The 24,347-nt window shown below is 41.6% G+C and overlaps 1 protein-coding gene across 1 annotated transcript in view; it reads right to left on the reverse strand.

The window, feature by feature from the left end:
• The window catches only part of NSG1 (neuronal vesicle trafficking associated 1), a 44,442-nt gene that overhangs the window by 6,107 nt on the left and 13,988 nt on the right, over window positions 1-24,347 (reverse strand). Inside the window, exon 4 of the mRNA XM_027836251.1 lies at window positions 11,007-11,117. Coding sequence (XP_027692052.1) covers window positions 11,007-11,117 — 111 coding nt within the window. The remainder of the gene's footprint in view (window positions 1-11,006; window positions 11,118-24,347) is intronic.

The raw sequence follows: 24,347 nt of genomic DNA on the forward strand, positions 1-24,347 counted from the left end.
TTCAAGGAACCACTGAAATTTTTAAGCAGAGGGAAAAAAAATGTGTTAAGCACTTACTATGTGTCAGGCACTTTGCTAAAGGCTGAGGATACAAATAAAGAGCCCCTACCCTCAAGAAGCTTACAGTCTACTGGGGGAAGACAACGCACAAGTGGAAAGATTATTTTAGAAGTGACATAAAAGACCTATTTGAAGAGCTATTCCTTCCCTGCTGCCATCAAACAAGTCCAAAACTCCAACCTTAAAAAACTTTTAGTAGACTGCACCATCCCCTCAGACTATTGTCCATTATCTCTCCTCCCATTTTTTTCAGCCAATCTCCTGGGAAAAGGAGAGACATTCCATGCATTCACTTCCTTTCATCGTGTTCCAAATGGAACTCATTATCTCTTCTTCTCTTCAACTCACACAGGCATTTTAATTTCTGTTGTTATTTAGGGCCCCATCATTCTTCCACTCCCCCAGGTCTGAAGCCTTGAAGTCCTCCCTGGCTCTTACATTCAGCAAGCATCTAGTAAGTGGGGGGCTGCCGCATGACGTGCTGGGGGATACAAATACAAAACTCTCTTTCCTCTCCCGCACTCCCTCTGCCAACCAACCAGTTGCTGAGGCTTGTGGGTTCTCCCTCCATAACATCTCTTTCATCAGACCCCTGGTCTCCACTCACTGGGCCACATTTGCCATTTGCAACAGCCTTCTGCTTTGTCTTATTCTAATCTCCCTTCTCCAGTTCATCCTCCACACAGCTGCCAAAGTCGTCTTTACAAAGCACAGCTCTGACCATGCTACTCCCCTGACAAGCCTATATAAGCTTTCTCTGCTTGGCATTTAAAGCCCTTCCTTCAAAATCTGACTCCAGCTGACCTTTCCGGATTCATTTCCCATCACTCTCCTTCACATACTCTTATGTCCCAGGCAAACTGACCTGTTTGCTGTTCCTGGAACCCAGCAATCCATTTGCTCTCTCCATACCCTTTCACTGGCTGTCCCCTGTAACTGGAATGCATTCAATCCTCACCTTTTAGAATTTTTAGCTTTACTTAAGGTGCAGCTTCGAGGCCACTTCCTCTAGGAAGCCCTTCCTGATTCCCCCTAGTTCATAGGATCACAGACAAAGCTGGAAGAGACATTATTAGGCCATCCTGTCCAACCCTTCTTCATTTTACAGATGAGGAAGTGGAGACCTAGACAGGCTAAGAGATGTACCCAGAATTACACAGCTAAGAAGTGTCTGCACACAACTGGAGTCTAGGAAGTCCAGTACTCTTATCCACAGCACCATTTTGCCTCTCCAAATTTCCCAGGACTATGGCATAAACAAGGAACCATTTACGAATAGAGTTTATAAGATCACAGATTCAGAGCTGGAAGGGACATAGGAGAACATCTTCCAGTCGAACCTCCATTTTACAGATGAGGAAACTGAAATCTTAAGAAGAGTAGTCACTTGCCCAAGGTTACTCCAGTAATAAGTAATAGAGGCAGGATTTGAACACAGGTCCTCTGGCTCCTAAGCCAGCAATCTTCCTATTGTATCAAGGTGCCTCTCAAAGTGGTAGGGCTCTCTTCCTCCCACCTTCCCTAATTGTAAATAAATAGAGTGATTTTGTATTTATCTTTTTATATAGTGTATCCCACTCCCAATAAAACTTATTCTCCCTAAGGGCAGTGACTTTTTCTGTTGTGTTTTTATGTTGTTTAGTTTGGGGTCTTTTCATCTTTTTTTTTATCTTTGTATCCCAGCAGACAGAGTGCCTTTTATAAATATATGTTGACTATAGACAGTTTATCAGATAAAGGTCTCATATCTAATATATATGAAGAACTTTGTCAAATCTATAAGAATACAAGTTATTTCCCCAATTGATAAATTGTCAAAAGATATAAACAGGCAGTTTTGTGATGAAGAAATCAAAACAATTTATAGTCATATAAAAAGAAATCAGAGAGATGCAAATTAAAACAACCTTGAGATATCATTTTATACCTGCCAGATTGGCTAAAATGATAGAAGGGGAAAGTGACAAATGTTGGAAGGGATGTGGAAAAATTGGGACACTGGAATTATGAACTGATCCAACCTTTTTGGAGAGCAATTTGGATTTATGCCCAAAGATTTATTAAGCTATTTATACCCTTTGACCCAGAAATACCACTGTTTGGTCTGTTTCTGAAGATAATTAGGGAAAAAGGAAAAGAACCTGTATGTTCTAAAATGTTTATAGCAGCTCTCTTTGTGGTGGCAAAGAATTGGAAATTGCAGGGATGCCTATCAACTGGGGAACAGCTGAACAAGTTATACTATATGATTGTGACAGAATACTACTATGCTATTTATTATAAGAAATGATAAGCTCAAAGATTTTTTTTTGTTATGTTTTGGTTTTTTGGCGAGGCAATCAGGGTTAAGTGACTTGCCCAGGGTCACACAGCTAGTGTCAAGTGTCTGAGGCCAGATTTGAACTCAAGTCCTCCTGACTCCAAGGCCGGAGCTCTATCCACTGCGCCACCTGGCTACCCCGAGCTCAGTGATTTTAGAAAAACATGGAAAGATTTGCATGAAATAATGAAGAGTGAAATGAGCAGAACCAGAAAAACATGGAAAGATTTGCATGAAATAATGAAGAGTGAAATGAGCAGAACCAAGAGAATACTGTATACAGTAACAGTGATACTGTTTTAAGAATGACTTTGAGCAAATAAGTTATTTTGACTGTCAAATAACCAAATTAACTATAAAGGACATACGAAGAAAGACACTATCTGCATCCAGAGAAAGAACTCATAAACAGAAGTATGTACAGAATAATTTTACATGCACACGCACATGTATACCTATTTGTGTATACCTATTTGTGTTAATGGTAGCCATCTCTAAGGTAGGGGAGAGGGTTTGGGAGAAGGAAGAAAAAAAATTTACATGGTAATTTTGTTGTATATTTAAAAGGAAAAGCAAGTTGTGCATAGTAGATTTGCAGTTTCATGTACAATCATCTTTTTTTACTGTACTATGCTATGGAAATGATTGATTTATTCCATAAATTAAAAATAAAATTTAAAATAAATATATTTATGTTGTATCCAACTGACCTAAGTGGGGACAGTAATGGGGGCACAAAAGGGCTGAAGCAAGGAAAGCTGGGGTTTGAGAAGATCATGGTGTGGGTCATAGGATCACAGATTTAGAGCTGGAAGAAACCCCAAAGGTCATCTAGGTCAACCTCCTCATTTCAAGACGAGGAAATTAAGACCTAAGGAAATTAAGTCACATTAAGTGACTTGCTCAAGGTAAAAGGTCACATTGAATTGGAACAGCTCTGGTAGCTCTGAAATAACAGTAACTCACATTAGCACTTAATTATTTATAAAGAACTCTACATATATTATTTCATTTGATTCTTATAATATCACTGGACCCAGTTTGTTCTTGCCAAACTCTGAGTTGGGTTTCCAAATGCCTGGGAGCACGCCACCTCCATGTCCTAACGTCATTCACATCTTGCCAAACCCCCAACCCTGGATTATTCTCACTATCCGTTTCCTTTGTTCCTACTTATATGCTACTGAGTGGAGCTGAAGTCATGAAACCATTCTGACGCAACAAGGTGATCTTTCTACTCCTCCCTAAGTGATTATCCCACTCACCTGAATGGCTGTTCCAAATACTCTTTTCTCCTCAAGACTCTCACAACACCTCCCTTCCTTAACCCTTTCCCTTAAAGAATTCACCTTATACTTGGACCAAAGAAAATTGAGGTCATTTGCCACAAATTTTCTCCCCTTCTCGCACTCCACTGCTATCCCTCACTATCTTCTTCTTCATTCCAATCTTGGATGAAGAGATGGGGTCTTTTCCCTTCTCAATGCCAACTCCTCTTCCTCTATATGTACCACTGATTCTATCACCTCCTATCTTCTCCAGCAAATTGTCCCTACTACTATCCCCCTGTCTTCTCTCTAATTCTTAATCTCTTATTATCTACCTGTTGCTTTCCTGAAGCCTACAAACATGTCCAAGTCTCCTCTATCCTTAAAAAAATTTATCTCTCCATATATGTGTATGTGTAGAGAGATAGAGACATAAACACATACTATATCTATTCCCAACTAGCTATCATCCTGTGTCTTTCCCTTCTCAGCTAAACACATCTACATTTGTTGCATCTACTTCTCTCATTCTCTTCTAAACCCTCTGCAATCTGGCTTCAAAATTGAGCTTTCAGATGAAACTGTTCTCTCCAGAAAACATTTTAATCGTCTCTAATTAACTAATCTGGATGGTATTTTCTCGGTCCGCATCCTTTTTGACTTATCTGCAGCATTGGACACTACTGACCACCTCCTGAATACTCTCCCCTTTTTGAATTTTCATGACACCACTCTGTTTTGGTTGTCCTTTCTGTATGATTGGATCCTTCTCAATTATGTTTTCTGGATCTTCATCTATGTAACACTTGTGATGTAACTGTGGCTATAGCTCAAGATTCTGTCCTAGGTCCTCTTCTCTCTCCCTCTGTACTCTTACCAGTAACTCCCATAAGTTCAATTCTCATCTAAGCAGATGATTCTCATATCCATATATCCATCCCTAGTCTCTACCCTAAGCTTCAGTCCTGCATCACCAACTGCCTGTTAGACATTTTGGACAAGATGTCCCCATAGACTTCTCGAATCAAAATGTCCAAGTCAGAACTCACTACTTTATCCTCAAACCTACCTCCCCTAAACTTCCCTATTAATATCAAGGTCACTGTTATTCTTCTAGTCAAGCAGATCCACAGTCCTGGAGTTATTCTCAACTCATTCTCATATGCCTCACATACCCAGTCTGCCACCAAATCTTGTGATTTCTATGTCTTTATCTATACATCTCCTTCTCTAATCACACAGCCACCATCCTTGTTCATCCTCATCATCCCTCACCTAGACTGTTGTAACAGCATCCTACCTGGTTTCCTGACTTAAAGACCCTCCTGACTCTACTCTATCCTCCACAAAGCTCCCAAAGGGGTTTTCCAAAAGCACAGGTCTGACCATATCATCTCCTTCCCCCATTCCATTAACTCCATAGCTTTCTTTTACCAGACTAACATCGAATACAAACTTCTCTGTTTGGCATCTAATGCTGTTCACAACCTGGCCCTTTCCCATCTTTCCAGTCTTCTTACGCATTCACTCTTTCCACACGCTCCCGTGGTTCAACCATAGTGGCTTATCTGCTGCTCCTCACACATGACGTTCTATCCTCTGCTTCCATCACCCACACCTAGAATGCTTTCCCTCTTCACCTCTGCCTCTCAGAATCCCTGCCTTCATTTAAGGCTCAGTTCAAACTGTACATTCTGCAGGAGGCCTGTCCTGCGCTCCCAAGCTGCTAGTGCCTTCCTCCCTGTGATTATCTTAGACATACTCATATATCTTATGTACACATGTTGTCTCTCCCCGCTTTCCACAAGCTACTGAAGGTAGATTGTTTTCATGTTTTTTGTATCTCCAGTGTTTAGCCCAGTAGTAAGCACTTAACAAATGGCTACTGATTGATAACACCATGTGGGAGAGATCTTAGAAACATCTCCATTTTATAGATAAATAGACTGAGGTTCATCAAGGTTAAATGGCTTGCCAGATGTCACGCAGATAGCAAGCTGTGCAGCCAGAATTTTAACTTCCCCCCTTGGGAGGTTCGGGATGCAGGGTGAAGAGGCTTACAGGAGAAATTCTAATTCTAACAAGAACACTTATCCAAATGGAAAATCCATCACATCTCATTTCATCTTAAGCTGTATGGCGATGTCTCAAGATTTTTTTGCATTTCCTTTGTAGCAGATGCATTTCCCTTAAGAGAAGTGATTCAAAAGCTACTACTTTAACTAATTTTCCCTTTAAATTTTAAAATAAGAAATGGCTTCCCCTCCACTGCCTGCACTACCCTATAGACAGGAAGAAATATTTCTCCTTTTGGCAGCTTCTAATCCTCCTAAATACAGAGAACCACACACACACACACACACACACACACAATTCAGATGGCAAAGAAGTTCTGTTTTAGAAAAGAACAGCATTTCTTGTTTGCATAGTTTTGTCATTTAACATTGTACTTAATGCCAAATATTTCAGTTAGTTGAGAACACTGAATTGAGAAAGAAATTCTCAAATTGGTGGGCACATGGGACTCAGGGTTCATTTATAGTTAATTCATTTTGGGGTTTTTTTTAATCAGCTATTAAACAGCTGTTGGAATTAGTGTTAAAACTGGAAGAGATCTTAGAAATCATCTACTCCAACCTCATTTTACAGATGAGGAAACTGAGGCCTATCGTGATTGTTCTCCTCTGGATTTGCTCTCGTTTTTCAATATATTTCCTAAAATATAGGGATTGAAAGAATCTTAGAATTGAAGAAAATATTCCAAATGTTATCTAACCAGGACAGAAGAAAATGAGACCATAGTCAAAATGAGACCACACTCAGCAGGTTCACAGCCTTATCCCTTAAGCCTCTCCCTTATTCTAGGCATTATAAATCTATTAATGCAGCACAAAAATCACATTGCCTTTTTTGGCTGTCGTGTCACATGGATTCAAGTTGACTTGACATCCATAGAAACTCCCAAATCATTTTCACATGGATTATTTGTATGCCTACACCCCTTTGCACTCTTTGCATCCATGCTACAGAATCAGCATGGTATAGTAAATAGATCGCTGGGCTTGGGAGTTGGGAAGACCTGCATTCAAACCCTGCTTTATTAACTTCCTGTGTGACCCTCACAAGTTACTTATCACTGAGGCTATAATATCTCACAGGTTTGTGAGAATCAAGGGATATCGGGATAGTATATACATAAAATTCTTTGCAAACCTTAAGGCTCCATGTAAATCTCAACTATTAGTAGCAATTGAATGTCCACTTGTTGCTCATAAGACAAGAATTTAATGTTTAGAATGCCAACAGCCATGGGAAAGTTTATAGATGTGATGAAAAATGTGATTCTTTGTGCTCTTTGACCCCCCTTCCAGCATTCTGCCAATGTCACTACAGAAGCAGAAAGGGTCACTCAGGACTTAGAGCTACTTTGGATTTTTCTGTGTTTCATGGGTTGCCATGACCATAGAATTATCATTCAGTCAACATCTCTCTATCTTGTCCATAACATGGACAAGTCCTGAGGACTTTTGAAGAAATGGTTCTTCATTAGTTGTGTTCCTTCTGTATGTGACATGAATTCCTGTGTCTTCTAATACAGCAGAAGTGACATTGAGAAAGAAGGTTTAGGATCCATTCTGAGTTTTAAACAACTCATTGTGCGCAGTGGGGGAGCTAGGAGGTGCAATGGGCCTGGAGTCAAGAAGACCTGAGTTCAAATCTAGCCTCAGATACTTACTAGCTATATGACCCTGGGTAAGTTAATTAACCTCTGTTTGCCACAGTTTCCTCATCTGCAAAATGGGGACAATAATAGCACCAACCTCCCAGGGTAAGGATCAAATGACATAATAATTATAAAGCACTTAACACAATGCCTGGTACACAGTAGGCACTATATAAATGCTAGCTATTATTATTGTTAATGTGACTCAATGGAGTTATTGTAGTTTTCCTTTAACGGAAAAACCAAAAATTGGGAGAAATTACATGATCCCAGCTGGAAGAGAAGGGACTTAGGATTAGGTCTAGAATAGGTTTTGGAATTAACAACTGTCTTCATAGTTATTCACCTAAGCTTTACCATTTACTACATATGTAATATAGAGTGTCTCTGCAGCTCTCTGGACCTCATAGGATTATAGAATCACAGATTTAAAACTTGGAGGTCATAAGTCCAACCCTAGGTGAAAAGAATGAGTCAAAAAGGTGAAGGGACCTGCCCTGGATCACACTGTTATTTACTCAAGGGCACGATTTGAACCCAGGTCTTCCTAAGTCCAAATTTCAGTGCCCCATCCACTACATCGTGTTCTTGTCTGTAAAATAAGTTGAACTTGAAATCACAGATGTTGCTTCAACTCTAGATCTCTAATGCTGCAGTAATAGGTTTTACCAAATGTTTTGCTATTTCTTCCCTTGCTTTCCAATACCACTATTTATTTTTCATTTCATTTCACATTCTGATTATCTTGTTTTTGATGGATAAGAGGGAAAAGTGATTTATTCTTCACCAGGCTAGAAGAGTTTGGGGAATTCTGGATTCTCCAAGGTCAGTTACAGGAAGTGAATCAGTGAAAGAGTTAGCTAGCATAGCCTCTCATCAAGAACAGGTCATACCAGACTAACTGGATTTCCCTTTGGGGCAAGATTACTAAACTAGTAGTTGGTGGGAATGTTGTGGGTAAAGTTTACCTAAGTTTTAGCAAAGGTTTTAATAGAGTATTTCATACTGTTTTTATAGAGAAGATGGAAAGATGTGGAGTCTAGACAACAACAGATACGGTTAGACGTATTCAGAACTGGTTGGATGGCTTGGACTCAATGAGTAGTCATCAATGGTTCAATGGCCACATAGCAGCATGTCTGCAGTGGCATATCCTAGGGATCTGGGCCGCAGAACATCTTTGTTAATGATTTGGATAAAGACACCGAGAGATGCTTATCCAATGGGCAGATGAGACACAAAGCTGAGAGAGATAGCCAGTACACCAAATGAAAGAGTCAGGATCCCCAAAGATCTTAACAAGCTAGAGCGTGGGGCTGAATCTAATAAGATGCAATTCCATAGGGATAAATGTAAATTAACCTTGGGTACAAAAAATCAGCACCATGAGTACAAGGTAGGGAAGCTATAACTAGAACATGATTGTTCTGAAAAAAGATCTGGGAGTTTTAGTGGACTACAAGTTCAGTGTGAGTTAGTGTGATGCACACAGCCTCCAGGAATGGAGAAGTGAGATTCCCACTGTACTCTGCACTCGTCAGCCCTCATCTGGAACCCTGTGTTCAGTTCTGGGCACCAGAGTTTAAGAAGGTAAGCTGAAGAATGTCCGTAGAAAGGCATCCAGCATATTAAAGGGCCTTAAGTCCATGCCATGTGAAATTTGGTTGGGATGTTTAGTCTGGAGAAGAAATAACTCATTAACTGCAGGATGGCTGTGTTCAAGTATCTGAAAGGCTGTCGTGTGGTGGTGGGACTAGATTTATTCCTTTGGAACTGGAGGCAAAAGCAGGAAAAAATGAGTGAAAGTTGCAAAGACTCTAATTTAGGCTTGATGTCAAGACACAGTTGCTACCACTTAAAGCTGTCCAAAAATGGAAAGCGCAGCCTTGAGAGGAGTTCAGATAGAGGCTGGACAACTACTTGTCACTTATGGAATAGTAGGGAATCCTTCTGGGTATGAGTTGGACCAGATGGTCACAGAGATCTCTTCCAACACTCAAATTATGTGGCTACAGTTCGCAGAAAGGACCTCAGAATCCACGCTGCTATTTTGCCGCCAAAGGCATTTGTGGATGGGTAGACAACCATGTCTTATCTTTTTGCATCCCCTACGCCCCTAGCACACAGTAATACTCAGTAAACCTTTTCTGACTTATCCTGAGAATGCCTACAGCTCTGGCCATCTGTCCCTCTTCTGTGCTATACATTTTCAATTTGAAAAAAAAATCTTCAGACCTGCTTTTCTTTCTGAGCTCACATTTCAGGTTTTTACTCTTTTCTTAAAATATGTTTATAACTCATACCTGTATTACTCAGCTCAAGAACACATGAAAGAAATTTGTATGAAAGCTCCTTTGATGTGTGTGTACATACTACATTTAAAAAAGACAGATATTAACCTGCACATACTCTCACTTACGATTAATAGTGACCATTGCTGTCCATTGATATCTCATATCCTTCTAATTCACAGTTAGATTTGGGTTTGTCTTTTCTCAGTCAATTATTAACCCTGTGACCTTGGCCAAATAATTGGAGTCAGGAAGACTTGGGTTCCAATCCCACTTCTAATGCTTACATTATGGCCATGTAACTACCACTCTGAGTCTCAGCTTCCTCATCTATAAATTAGAGATGGTGATAATACCTATAGTCTCTACCTTGTGAGGGTTATTGTGAGGTTAAAATGAGATAATGTATGTAAATCACTTTGCTAACTTTCGAGTGCCATATAAATGTCATTATTATTAAACAACTTCTCCAAGCCTTTGTGCCTCATCTGTAAAATGGGAATATTTCACCTATCTCAAGAGCTCTTACAAGTATCAAGTGAAATAATGAATATGAAAATGCTGTGAGAATTGTGAAGGACCATACAAATTTATGATATCCTTATTTTCACAATTATTACAAGACTGTAAGTTCTTTGAAGGCAAGGATTTGTTTCATAAATGTTTCCCCAACACCGCACATAGGCACCTGATAACTGTTGGTTGAATTAAATTAAAACTATATATTAGCCTTAGAATACAGGGCATAGAGTATTAGAGCTAGGAGAAGCCTTAGAAAACTAGGTTCAAACCCCATCTCCAGCACTTCTTACACATGTGATCCTGGGCCTCAGTTTCCTTATTTATAAATGAGAAGTTGCTTTCTCTGGGCCTCAGTTTCCTTGTTTATAAATGGGAAGTTGGACCAGATTTTCTCCACACAAATCATATGCTCTTATCCAACCCCTTCAGCTGCCAGATAAGGAATCTAAGGCCTGAAGAGGGAAGTAATTGAACCAAGGTCACATAGTGGCAAAGATGGAACTGTAAGTTGAGGTCTTCTGTATCTTACTCTGATGCACATTTCTATATTCCAAACCAAGTACTAAATCTACATGATTTATTTCAGTTAGCCTCAACATTCAATTTATATGTTCTCTCCATCATGGTTTGAGAATTTTAAGTATGTAAGAAATTCATATCTCTTCAAAGGGAAAAATACATGCTTAAATTGAAAAACAATACTGATCATTGACTGAACTTGGGTTTTATACACACTATACCTGGGGAAGACAGAAGTACAGCCTATATAGACTGGCATGATCATGAATCCCCAGTGCCTCATGGGTGACATATTGCTTTACCTTAAAAACAAATCCTTCTGGACAAGTATGATCATACTTGTAAACCTTGTAGACCACCAGAAAAACAACACAGGTCAGGAATGCCAAGGCAAACAGGACCAGAACTGTCACCTGCAATGAGAAACAAGAAGATGAGAAGAGGGCATTTGTCATTTGGGCTCGTACATTTCCTGCTTGACTCTCACTAGTATCAGTAAGGCACCACAGAATCTCATCTCAGAGTTGGAAAGGACCTCAGAAACTATCTAGTATAAAGTACCTCAATGGGAATTTCCTCTACAAGATCCCTGATGAGTGGTCTTCCAATCTCTACTTGAAGGCTTCCATCATTTGGGAAGCAGCATGATAGAGTAGACAGGTTGATCATTTCAGCAGAAGTCAAGAGCCTTGGCCTTTTATGTCCTTGCTTTTCCACTTACCATGTGACCTTAGGCAAGCTTCACCCTCTGAGACTCAGTTTCCCTATCTGTAAAACTGGGAATAATAACACTTGCATTATCTATCTACAGGGCTTTTGAATGCTGAATGAGATAATGGATGAGAAAACCCTGCACATTCTAAAGCAGCACACAAATTTAAGTGACCATTATTACTGGTAATAAAACTCACTTTTGTAAAACGTTTTGAGGTTTATAAAGCACTTTTCTCACAGTGATTGAGAAAGGACACTATGGCTTAAAGCAGAATTTAGGTAGCCTGCCTAGCTTGAGATATCAGACTTTGTGCAACTCAAACAAAAAGCAGAATCCAACCCAAAGACATCTAATAGTTCAACTGCAGAAACTATGAAAATCATGAAAAGTTTAAAGAAAGATATTAAAGGAATAGGCGTGCATCTGTTTATTGACACCTATAGTAAAAGTCTTCCTCAGAAGTCTCATTTTGACATGGAGGTGGCCCTGGGTCCTTGAAAGCTGTGCAAATTAAGTGTAAGTGCTGGCGGGCCCTTTCGAGTTGAAAAGGCTTTGTGTATAGGCCTGGTGAAAGACTGTCGATCTCTCCTCCAAGAGCCGGGCTAACCCTGGTGACAGAACTCATCCCCAAAGGACTGACCACGAGGTAATGAATTTTATTGATTACAGCAACTCATGAAGCCTTCTGCTAGGGGAATGAAATCGGTGCCCATACTGATTATATAACAGATGTTTTAAAGTATTCTTTAACACAGATTTTCAGAGATCATGAACTTTAAATATAATCTAATATAATAAGAATAATAATCTAATTTAAATATGATCTAGTCTATTTCTCTTATTTTATAGTGGACTAGCGTTCTAGTTCAAGAAACTGGGGCTCAAAGATGGGAAGGAATATGCCCAATGGTTTTCTAGTAGCAAAGCCAGAAAGAATCAGAATGTAAGGCATTCAACTCCCAGTTCAGGGCTCATTCTTCTACATCCTGCTGCCTCTCAGGTAATACTTTACTTTAGAAAAGTCATCTTAGGCACCTTTTTTCCCTCAAAATATCTCAAGGAACTTAATCATATAATTAGAATCCAATTTTTCCTCCCCTCCATCCCTGGCACACCATCATCTCCAGGTGCAATTTAATCAACTGGTCAGCAGGGGGCGATGTCACTAGCCCCAGAAATTCAACAGACAGCTGCCCAGAACATTTGCCATAGAAACAAAAGAAATCTGGGATTAAAAATCAGGCTAGAACACCAAAGGTTAACACCAGTGGTCTTCTAAAATGTGCCAGATTTTTAACAAAGGCAAGTCAATTCTTTGAGGCTTAGTTTCCATACGTGTCAAACAGGAATGATACTCACCAAATCCTGCTTTGCATCAAATGTGATAAGGGAGAGAATGTGTCATGGTGGAAAAAGCATTGGATGAAGGGAACAGAAAACCCAAATTTAAGTGGCCAGTTGGGTGGAAAAAGTGCTGAGCCTAGAGTCAGGAGGACCTGAGTTCAAATGTGGCCTCAGACATTTAACTAGCTGTGTGACCCTGGGCAAGTCACTTAACCTCTGTTTGCCTCAGTTTCTTCTTCTGCAAAATGAGATTATTAACACCACCTACCTCTCAAGGTTGTCATGAGGACAAAATGAGATATTTGTAAAGCATTTATCACAGTGCTTGGCACATTTTAGGTGCTATATAAACGTTAGCTATTGTTGTTAATGATGGCTTTGCTGCTTAATAGTCAAATCACTTTGCCTCTTTGGGCCTCAGTTTCTTTCTCTGTCAAATGAAGGTGGCTGGACCAGAAAAACTGTAAATCTTTTCCATGTCTAGTAATCAGATTCCAGTTCTATGTAATTTGTTAGAAGCCTGACCAGGCCTAACTCTGCTACCTTGGAATGCCCTAGATTAACTTTTAGAATCATCAGTACTTGACACAATTATTTCATTATTGATCCTGTCTGGAAGCAATATTAAGTCACATTTACTTAGGAAATCTATCCAAGGAAAAGGTATTAACAGTTGGTAGAAGACAAAGGACTGTCTTTCCAAAGGGCAGAAGAATGTACAGAAACAGGAAGAGGAGTTCAGGATTAGGGGAGGTTTATTTATAAAGATGGTTGTTGTCTGTCCTTCATTCTCGAAGAGGGCTGTGACATCAGGGACATGAAGCCATGAGTGCAAATGGATTGGATTTAAGTGAGGGAGGGCTGTGCACAGTCACCAGCCTCACTCTCTCCTCCAGAGCCATCTAGGTCCAGTGGCAAGACATAGATCAGGATGACTGGAGATGGCCCAGGGTGCCGAGGGAGACCTTGGCCTTTCTAAGCTAAGGTCTGTAACAGGTCTCAGTTTGTCTGAGGCAATGGCCATTCAGTGATTAAGGCTAGGTAAGAAATGAGGCAGAGAATGACCTCTTTTACCTAGTCAAAAATAAATTAGCTAATTAATAAATGTGGGAGGGAAAGACCGTCAGGGTTTCTGGCCAAAACAGAAACAATTGCTATTTACATTCACTCTGAGAGCTGAATACCAAACTCTACCAAAGAGAAACTAAATGGAGAATGGAACCATTGTCCCCATGTGCTTGAAGGGGGTAAATATCATAGGGCAGTAGCGGATCATTTGCCACAGGACATAAAACAGATCAGTTCCTAAAAGCCATATTTAGCCCTTAAAGAATTGCTGCTCTAACTATAAGAGGCATGGTTCTTTCGATCTCTGAATACTTTTAAACTATGCCCTTTCCCGTCATCCAATGATTTTTCCAAATGCCAATTGTGAAATTTGAGAATTGGAGGGTACCTCAAAGGTAGCTATTCCAATCTCCCACCTAATGCCAGAGTCTCCTCAACTTGCTCATGTACACACACGCACACACACACACACACACACACATACACACACACAGCACCCCACCTCCCATCTCCTTGTCTAAATGAGATAATATTTGTAAAGAGCACAGCAAAGTGCCTGGCACATAGTAGGTGCTTAATAAGGCTTCCCTTCCTTTTTTCCTTCCTTACTTCCTTCTCTTGCTCACTTCCACCATTAAATTGCCCTGGCTTCCTTTGACGCTCAGCTCAAATCCCACCTTCTACCTTCTGCAAGGGGCCTTTCCCAGTCCCTGCCAGACACTTAAGCCTTCTCCTGTAATATTACCTCCCATTTACTCTGTATGTATCTTGTATGCACCCAGGTTTTTATGTGTAGTCTCCCTCATCAGAATGCGAGGCCAAGGCCTGTCTTTGCTTTTCTTTGTATCCCCAGTGCTCAGCACAATGCCCGGCACATAACAAGCATTTGTTGATTGACCATGGTTGTTGTTGTTAAAGTGGTCATCCAGCCCCAGAATATTTGAAATGAAATTGATTTAATCAACATCTTACTTGGGATAGGGGCAGCTAATATACCTGTATATTATATATGGTGTACATATATGTCTATATATGGGGTATCCCAAAAATCTTAATGCTATTTGAAGCTACTGAAATTTAAGCTATTAAAGTTGTATTAAGACTTTTGGAACACCACACACACATACATATGTATATACATCAAAAGATGTTATTTGCGGGGTGGGACTGGGGGAAGTGGCAGTTGGATGGCACAGCAGATAGAGCACCTGGCCTACAGTCAGGAAGACCTGAGCTCAGATCCAGCCTCAGACACTTATGAGCTGTGTGACCCTGAGCAAGTCACTTAACCTTGTTTGCCTCAGTTTCCTCATCTGTAAAATGAGCTGGAGAAGAAAATGGCAAACCACTACAGTATTTCTGCCAAAAAACCCTAACCAGGGTCACAAAAAGTCAGACATGACTGAACAACAACAACAAAAACTTGGTATAGGACACTCAGTACACATAGTAGGCTTTGTTTAAGAGCTGATAAACAGAACCAAACAGAATCTGAGATAGCTTAGTTTTTGTGGAAAGAGCACTTACTATCCTAAGACCTGGAATCTGCTACTAACTCACTGTGTGACCTTCGGCAGCTCACTAGACCAGGCCTCAGTTTCCTCACTTGTAAAATGAGGCTATTTGGCCTAAATGATCTCCCAGGCCCCTTCTGGCACTAACAGTATACGTTCTCGAAATCTGAGTACTGGAATTATCCGTGCACAGAATTATAAATTCACCTTAAGAGATTTATGGGATTTACTCAGGGCATCACAAAGACATTTTTGAGCAGCATGCTATCTGCTAGGACAAGCTTGGCTCAAAATGGAACGCAGCTGATCGAGGGCAGCTTGTCCTTAATGCTCACTCCTCATTTCTTTGGCCCTCACAGAGGCATCAGACTGCATCAGCCAGGGCTTCCTGCTGGCACACCAATTACCCATTGTTTCTAACGAGGGCACTGTCATTGTCTGCGTGGTCTTTTTACATAAAGCATCAGCCTGTCTCGGTGCCTGGTTTGCTTGTTTGTTTAATAATATGGTTGGTTTAAGCCTCCTTCCTGTGCTTATCATCACCTAAAGGAACAATATTTTCATTTTCAAAAGCCTCTACGGAGAGCTTACTTTACGACCTAGAAACAAATAGCTGAACGCCAACTCTGCATGCTTAATAGGAGAAGTCGGGGCTATCTGGACATGGAAGGGTCTGCTAAGCTGCCTGGGTCACTGCAGTTATTCAAGTAGAGGCTGGGCAACCACACGAGGTCACAGACCACGCCTCGGGTAGGCGGCTGAACCAGATGAATTCTTGGATGGGGGAACTCGGAGATTCTACGGTTCTGCTGAGAGAGAAGGCATTAGGCCAGGTGGTGAGGGGAGATCGAGGGGCAAGCACACACATCCTATCTGTGGAACCCCAAGTAGGGGGGTGGATGAGATGACGCTATATGGGGAGGCCAGTCTTTCTGTAGGAAAGCAAAGGCCACACTGCAGTGGTGGCAGTGGACGAGGCAAGGAGCGGAGGGATAGAGCAGGCATTTCGAAGGGAAAATGGATGGGATCTGGAAAGAGCACTTGGATTGACAGTCCCGGAATCTGAGTGTGAATCCTACTTCCACTCCATCTTTCTTGTGTGACCATGGCTAGTCCCTTCACTTCTCAGTTTCTTCTTTTGTGAAATGGGTGACTGATATTTAAGGTCTGTTCTGGTTCTAAACCCCATGATTCTTGATGACTAGTTGAATGGATATGAAGAATGGGGGTGGGGGTAGGGGAGAGACTAAAGATGGTTATGAACGCATTGTTTCAGGTAACAGCATGACACCCAGGGCTTGAGCTTAGAAGAAAGGCTGAAGCCAAGGGATAATGCTAGAAACTGTTATTTCTGCAGAATAGTGAGACCCTCAATATGAACTGGAACATGGAGGACAGTGGCCTTTCAGGCCCACACTGGCCAATCCCACGGTGCCAGGGCAGAGACAAAAACAGAGGAAAGGCACGATTTCTGTAGCTATGAAAGCTCCCACTTCTCTCCCCCCACTTCCCAGTCACAATCCAGAAATAGTCAGCCAGGGAGCAAAGGAAAGGGAAAAGGAAATTACCCCCTGAATGATATGGCCCCTGAAAATCCCCAGCAGGAAGGAGCCAAGAGGCTCCTGGTGTAGCTCAGTGCTATTAAGGGAAGAAGAAGGATAACAAGACACGGGCTCTGAGACCCTCCCTCAGTCTCAGTGTCTCATGTTACAGATAAGCAAACAAAGGCCCAGAGCAGGGGTGGGGAACCTGTGGTCCCGAGGGAGGAAGGGACTCAGCCAAGGTCACACAGCCAGTACAGAGCAGAAAGCACTTTACAAATGTTTTGTAAAAGGCAAAAACATGGTCTCAACCCTCAAGGACCTCACATTCTAGTGCAAATGACTATTGTACATACAGCATGGAGGAATTCGACCTGGATTCAAATGGATGATTCTGCCATTTTGAACAAATGAAACATGCCGATGTCACCAAACTGGAACAGCTCTTGGTTCACCTATGTCATTTTTCACCCAAGGAAACCGAGACCCACAGAGAATTGACCTGTCCAAAGTCATCTACAGCCACTGGTCGGACACAAAGGACCAGGACCTATGTCCAACGTTCATTCTCAGTTCAAGTCACTCCTCTTCTTTCAACCTCAGTGTCTCCATCTGCTGAATGGAGATAATGATACTTAGACTATCTCCCCACCTAGGGGTTGTGGGTAAGAAACCACTGAGATCCTTGAATGTGGAAATGTGAACTCTCTGGGAAGCCTCTTTGTTTTTTTGAAGCACCATCCACTGTGTGTAGTAGGAATTAAATGCTTGCTTAATAAAAACTGCAGGGCGCTAAATATTATCAATTTAAAGGGTAGGAAGAGGTAGGAGAAGGTTTATCTTTGTGGATTGTGGGAGAACCTAAAGGTTAGTATGAGGATGTGATGATTATGTGACCAAGCAGGAAAGTGCGTCCCACCTAAGTGTGCCACCTCAACCCCTCTTAATTCTAGGGCCTTCCCTCTCTTATCTCTTATAGACAGCTGGTGTGGCCCTATTTGCTTGCTTGTTGTTTCCCCCATTTGATTGTAAGCTCCTTGAGGGCAGGGACTGTTTTTGCCTCTTTGTGTATCCCCAGCACTTAGCACAGTGCCTGGCACATCACAGGTGATTAATAAATGTCAATTTACAGACTGAGCATTCTGCTTCAACCAAACACTCTGTTGGTGGTGCTGCTTCACGTAATAATGAGCACTTCCAGTTTATAAAGCAATTCTCTACGATGAGCCTTCAGAGTGGGCAGTATGCCAGACTAGTGCTTTCCACCAACAGGACACCCTTATTTCCTTCACTTACTCAACAAGAGTATATTAAGTGCCTACTGTATGTAGCAGACCATATAAGTCACTGGGAGAAGACACCAAGATGAATATAACATCATCTCAGTTTTCAAGGCATTTACAATCTGATGATATAAACTAATAACTATAATACAAATTAAAATATAGTAAATGCCTAAGAATATGTAGAGCTATGAAATAACTTACAACTGAGTAAACATTTGAGCTGGTCCTTGACAGACATCAAGCAGGTAAAAATAGGGCACGGCATTCTAGGCAATGCAACCCCCAGGAATAGTGGGCACACAGACAAGAAAGCCCCATCACACTGTGGATAGGGGACCCTGGAGTCCAGCTGTATTAAAATATAGCCAGGAGGGCTTCAGGGGAAACAGCTGAAACAGGATTTATCCAACTTAAGAGTGCTTAGGAGCAATGGAGTTACCAAGAGTTTAGGACAAAATTCAGGTGCTGAGAAGGGAGGAAACAAGCATTTATTAAGCACCTACTGTGTACTAAGCACTGTGCTAAGTGCTTTACAAATATTATCTTTACAACAACACTGATTTTTATAGCTGAGGAAACTGAGGCAGAGGTGACTGGCCCAGTGTCATACAGCTAGATTTGAAATCAGATCTTCTTGACTCCAAGTCCAGCACTCCATCCAGCACTCTGGCAGGAGGCAGGAGGTCTCTAGCAGCATACTCTGTGGTTCCGTGTTGTGCTTAGGCCTCTGGTTTTCAGGTCAGCCATGAGCCAGTAAGCACTTACAGAGCGACTGTTACCTGTTACACCTCCAGAAGCTCAAAACCAAACAAAAGCAGAAATCAGTTTGTGAGAAAAGTCCCTATCAGACCCTCAGGCTTCTCAAGTAAAAGAGGCCCTGGATGAGAAGGAAGGCATCCTAGTTGAGCCTTTTTTATTGTTCTTCACACAATCGCGGGAGACATTTAAGCAACTGCTAATGACTTTATAGTGTGTGGCTTGTACCATCTGGTCCCCCAAGAGCCGAGCTTCAAGCTCATGCTCTTCCAGACATACACTGATGTCAAGGATAAAGACTTGTAAACCATGTTGCTTTTGTAAGTAATCACTTTATTTCCAACCAGGCATTTCCTCGAATACTGAAGCATATTACTAGCACTGACTTGCATGAGAAAAGTGGTCTGAAAGACACTATTAAGGACATAGAGAATCAGAAAAAAAAGGGGGCGGGTTGGTAATATATCAAGAATGGTACACTGGATGGACAGCCTGACTGTAGCACTTGAGATCAATAAATATTCAAAGAAACAGATGGGTAAAGCCTCCATGGAGGATTTCTACAAAGATACGGACAAGAATCATGGAGGAATCAGTGGAGGAAATAACTGCAACCAGTGGAATCATGGATCCATAAAAGTGTTTCCTCCAGAAGTAAACTAATTTTCATTCTACTGAATGGGGGGGGGGGGGTTTCCCCAAGAGTTTGCTACACATTTCAACTTAATATGGTACCAAAATTTTTGCATAGTTCTCTGGCCTTAGCTTTTGCTGGCATCATACTATAATGCCATCTTAAAAAATGAGAGAACTCTAATGTTTACACAAAATGGAAAGAGTCCCCAGTAATTTCCTAATTAAAATACTCTAGAGGCTCACTATAACACCATCCTCAGGTTCTATGTCGTCAGATAGCCTTGCGGGTCAAACGAGGTCCTTTGAGGTACTTCAGTAACTATATTCCCTGGGGGTAAGGACTAAGAAGGCTCCCTGTGTAAACCTGGGTAAGTCACCTCTCTGATTCTAAGTTCCCTCATTTAAAAAATGAAAGGACTAGATGAGCAATCAGATGAATGCAGTATTTTTAGGGAGTAGGCACCTCTCTGCTGACCAAATGAGTTAGTACTAAGAACAAGAATCCTTATCTTGGGAGGCCAGTAGACTTCAGACCTAGAGTTTTCTTGCTTTTCCTCCTCTCCCTTCTCCACCGCTGTCCCCCCAAAATCCTACCACTTGACTCAGTCTACCCCCATCTGAAGCCAGTCCCATCCCCCCATTGCTCCTCCCATACTTCCCTCTCCCCTCCTATCCTATCCTTTATCTACATGTTTCAAACTCCAACAGACCACAACCACAACGACAACAAGTTTCAAAGATGACAATTAGATAATCTGATAATCATGGCACTAATGTGCTAATGGGAGAAAACTATAGGAATGACTCAGGGTTCCCCTTTAACAAGGGCTTTCTGGAGACAAATGATTATTTTTTCCCCAATCTATTATATTAACTAGAATAATTTAAAATAAATTTTTAAAGGAATAAACTTCTACAAATGGAGTTGGCATACAATTTCTCTAGAATCAATTGAAATATACAGGTATACTCCATGAACACCCTAGTTCAGGGCCTCATGGTAGCACAGAAGTGACAGGGCATTCTTGAAGGCCAGGCTGATGGAGCTCAAGCTCTCTACGTTCTACTATACTAGAAAACCTTTCAGTGTGGGCCTGTTCTTGAAGAACCAGTCTCCTTAAGGGCAGAAGGCAGGCCTTCCAGTGATGAAATTTTTGACAACAGTAATTCATGAAGACTATCTACTAAGGTGTGAAGAAATTTTACTTATTAACAGAGGAAACACTCATTCCCCCAGTGTTGTTATTGTTCAGTCATTTTTCAGTTGTGTCTGACTCTTCATGACCCCATTTGGGGTTTTCTTGGCAAAGATACTATTTCCTTCTCTACCTCATTTTATGGATAAGGAAACTGAGGATAGATTTGAACTCAGGTCCTCCTGATTCCAAGGCTGGTGCTCTACCAACTATACCACCTAACTACCCTTATAATATATACATACATATACATATACAGACATATGCATACATATATACAGGTGTATACACACACATATACACACACACACACACACACACATATACATATACATATACATATATACAGATATAGATATAGTGTCCAAAATACATAATGTTAATGTGTGGTTTTCTAAGTCAATATGCAGTTGTAGGATCCTTTTCTATTTGAGTTTCACACTACTGGCCTAGATCATCTCTAAGCTCCCTTGCAACTCTAAGATTCTGATACCTAAGGACCACTGCCTAATACAGGCTGTCCCCAAAGTCTTGGTGCACAGCTTAAAACTGCACTAAGGAACCCCCTGCACTGAATCAGATTCTAAAGCTAACAAGGCAACATGGCAGGCCCAGCATGCTGTCCTATTTCAGAACACTGCATTCTAAATATTAGCGCTTTCCTCTACAATTCAATGAACATTTACTGAGCACCTACAAATGTGCAGGGTAGAGGACAAGGGGGTGAGGGAGATGCAAAAATTAGGAAGATAAAGTTCCTCCCTTACTGTCCAATAGAAGAAATAAAACATGCATGAAACATAAAACTAAAGTAGAATGTACACCTAAGAGAGGGACAGGCACACAAGGCCTCTTGGAAGCGTGGCAGTAGAGTTGGGTCTTTGGAAACAGGAGTGCAGCAGCAGCTCACCTTTATACAACCCTTTATGATTTACAAAAGTACTTAGCTCACAGCAGCCCCGCCTTGTAGGTAGCTGGTGGTACAGTGGATGGAGCCCTGCGCTTGCAGTCATGAAGATTTGAGTTCAAATTTGGCTTTAGACACTGCCTATGTGAGTTACCCTGGGCAAGTCACTTCACCTCTACTTGCCTCAGTTTCCTCAACGGTGAAATGGGGATGAAAACAGCACCTACCTTGCAGGGTTGTTGTGAGGATCCAATGAAATTTTTGTAAAGTGCTTAGCACAGCACTGAGCACATAAAAAGCGGTATAGAAATGTTAGCTATCGAAGAGCAATACAACTATCATTGCTCCATTTTACAGATGACAAACAGAGGCCACACCACTAGATTCAGAGCTAGAAAAGACCTTGGAGATCATCCTGGCCCTCGTTTTACAGATGGTGAAACTGGGTCCCAAAGAGGCTAAATTTGAGAACTTCTGGATTAGAGCACGTCTAACCGTTAGAGCTAAAGACCTTATTAAATGACCAGTACCATCTGCCCCAATAAGCAGGTGGGTATAATTAGAACACAGGAAAATGGTATAACTCTCAGGGAAAACAAATGTATTGAGGAACAAGAAGACTAAAGGGAAATCTGTCGTTCTTCTTTTTTCTTCTTCTTTCATTGTATAGAACCCTGCTTCCCAGTCACTGGAAAAACTCTCCTAAACTTCATTGTTATCTTTTACCGTGACAGTCGACACAGCACTCCCTAAAGTGTGCCACGGATGCTAAATGCTCTCTGAATGAATGGAATTATCCAAGAACCAAATCTTTTGTCTGACCTTTGGAAATGATGCATGTTCTGCTTGCTTCTTCAGAAACCGGACCACAAAGACACTGGGTCTGGAGGCAGGGTTCAAACCCAGCCTCTGCCGGTGACTACTTTCTCTCTGCAGGCCTCAGTTTCCTCATTGCTCAAATGAAAGAGTTGAATTAGAGCATCAGAGTTTTCAAAGTGTGGTCTAGGGACCTGTGGGGATCCCTGAGACTGTGTTAGGGGATGCATGGTCAAAAACATTTTCAAAATGATACTAAAATATCTCAAATTCTATTATGGTAAAATATCAATAGATGTAACTCACATAAACAAAAGCTCTTTTTTGGGGGGGAGGTTCATCAACAATTTTTAAGAGCATAAAGGTGTCCTTAAACTAAAAAGTTTGAGAGTTCCTGGATTAGAGGATCTCTAATACTCTAGCTCTCCAGCTCTAACGTCTGTGGTTCTGCTTTTGATAAACAAACTACCCTGAAACAAGTGCATCCCTAGGGGGGCAGTGAGCCCAGGGAAAATCATATCACCTTGCTGTCCCCACCCCCTATTCTGCATGCTAATTCACAGAATTCTAAAGGAGGAAAGGATCTTAATGAACATCTATTCTAGTTCTCCCCATCTTACAGATGAAGAAACTGAGTCCCAAGGGAGATCAAATGACTTGCCCAAGGTCACCAAGCAAGTTAGTGATAAAGTCAGGATTTGAAGGTGGGCATCCTGACGTCAGGCTCGTGCCCTCTCTCCTACACCAAACCGCCTTCTGTATTATGCTGCCAACATTGAAAGCTATAAGGAAGCTTGGTGTTTGATGAATAATTACTGGCTTGTAAGACTAAGAAGATTTAGGACTTCATTACCTTCTACAGGAACAGCTGGCATTCTTTATCCCGGTGGAATCAACCAAGTCCATGGTGACCTTGCAAAGGCTCCACGGAGGGGACCGGGGCTTGGGGGATGACGAAGGTGCTGGTTGTGGGACAAGCCCCAGTGGGGCCAGTGCACTGCCTCGGTGGGCAGTGGTGTCCACAAGACTTTGGTTTCTCCCATTTAAAGCTATGCAGCCTGAATTCAAACAGGGCTTTCCACCTAGGATTCCCTCCGAGTAAACGGTGCTTCCGTCTGGTCTTTGTTAATCTTTAAACTCAGCATTTGATATAACATGGCTGAAAGCCTCAAGACCCTTCTCATACTGACTGAGAGTTAATGCCCTCTTCTCCCCCTGCCTTAGCAGTCACACGCTCCAGCCCCAATCACGGACCAGAGACAGCTCTGCACCGAGGCACGTCCCCCAGGCCGTGCCTGCCAGTAATCTCCTTCTTCTTCTATCTCTCTTTGTTGTTCTTAAGTACAGATATGCCACAGATCTACACTGCCCTTCACCAACCCCTCCCACGACCACCCCCAATCCTGGCCCCCAGTCCCACTTTCCACCATTTGCTCTGAGAGCATTAATCAAATCAATATTACCATTGCTACTGGGAAGTGTGTGACAGTTGACAGTTCTAGGTTCCAACTCACCTCACGATCTCTGTGATTTCCTAAATCAAAATTCCTTCCCCTAGCCCCCATTCCTCTACATCCATTGTCTCTATTAGAAGGCAGCGATTACTTTGCATTTGTATTTGAATACCCAGGACCTAACACAGTGCCTGGTATAGAGTAGACGCTTAATACATTTTCTGCTTGCCTTCCTTCCTTTTTTCCTTCCTTCCTTCTCTCCTTTCCCTCCTTTCTCTCTCACTTTCTTCTTTTTTCCCTCCTTTTCTCTTTCCTCCCTCCTTCCTTTCTTCCCTTCCTCCTTTTCTTCTTTCCTTTCTTCCTTCCTTTCTTTTTTTCTTCATCCCTTTATTTCTTTCCTTCTTTCACTT

The sequence above is a fragment of the Vombatus ursinus genome, unplaced genomic scaffold, assembly GCF_900497805.2.
Source record: "Vombatus ursinus unplaced genomic scaffold, bare-nosed wombat genome assembly UNPS02014818.1, whole genome shotgun sequence".
Classification (NCBI taxonomy): Eukaryota; Metazoa; Chordata; class Mammalia; order Diprotodontia; family Vombatidae; genus Vombatus; species Vombatus ursinus.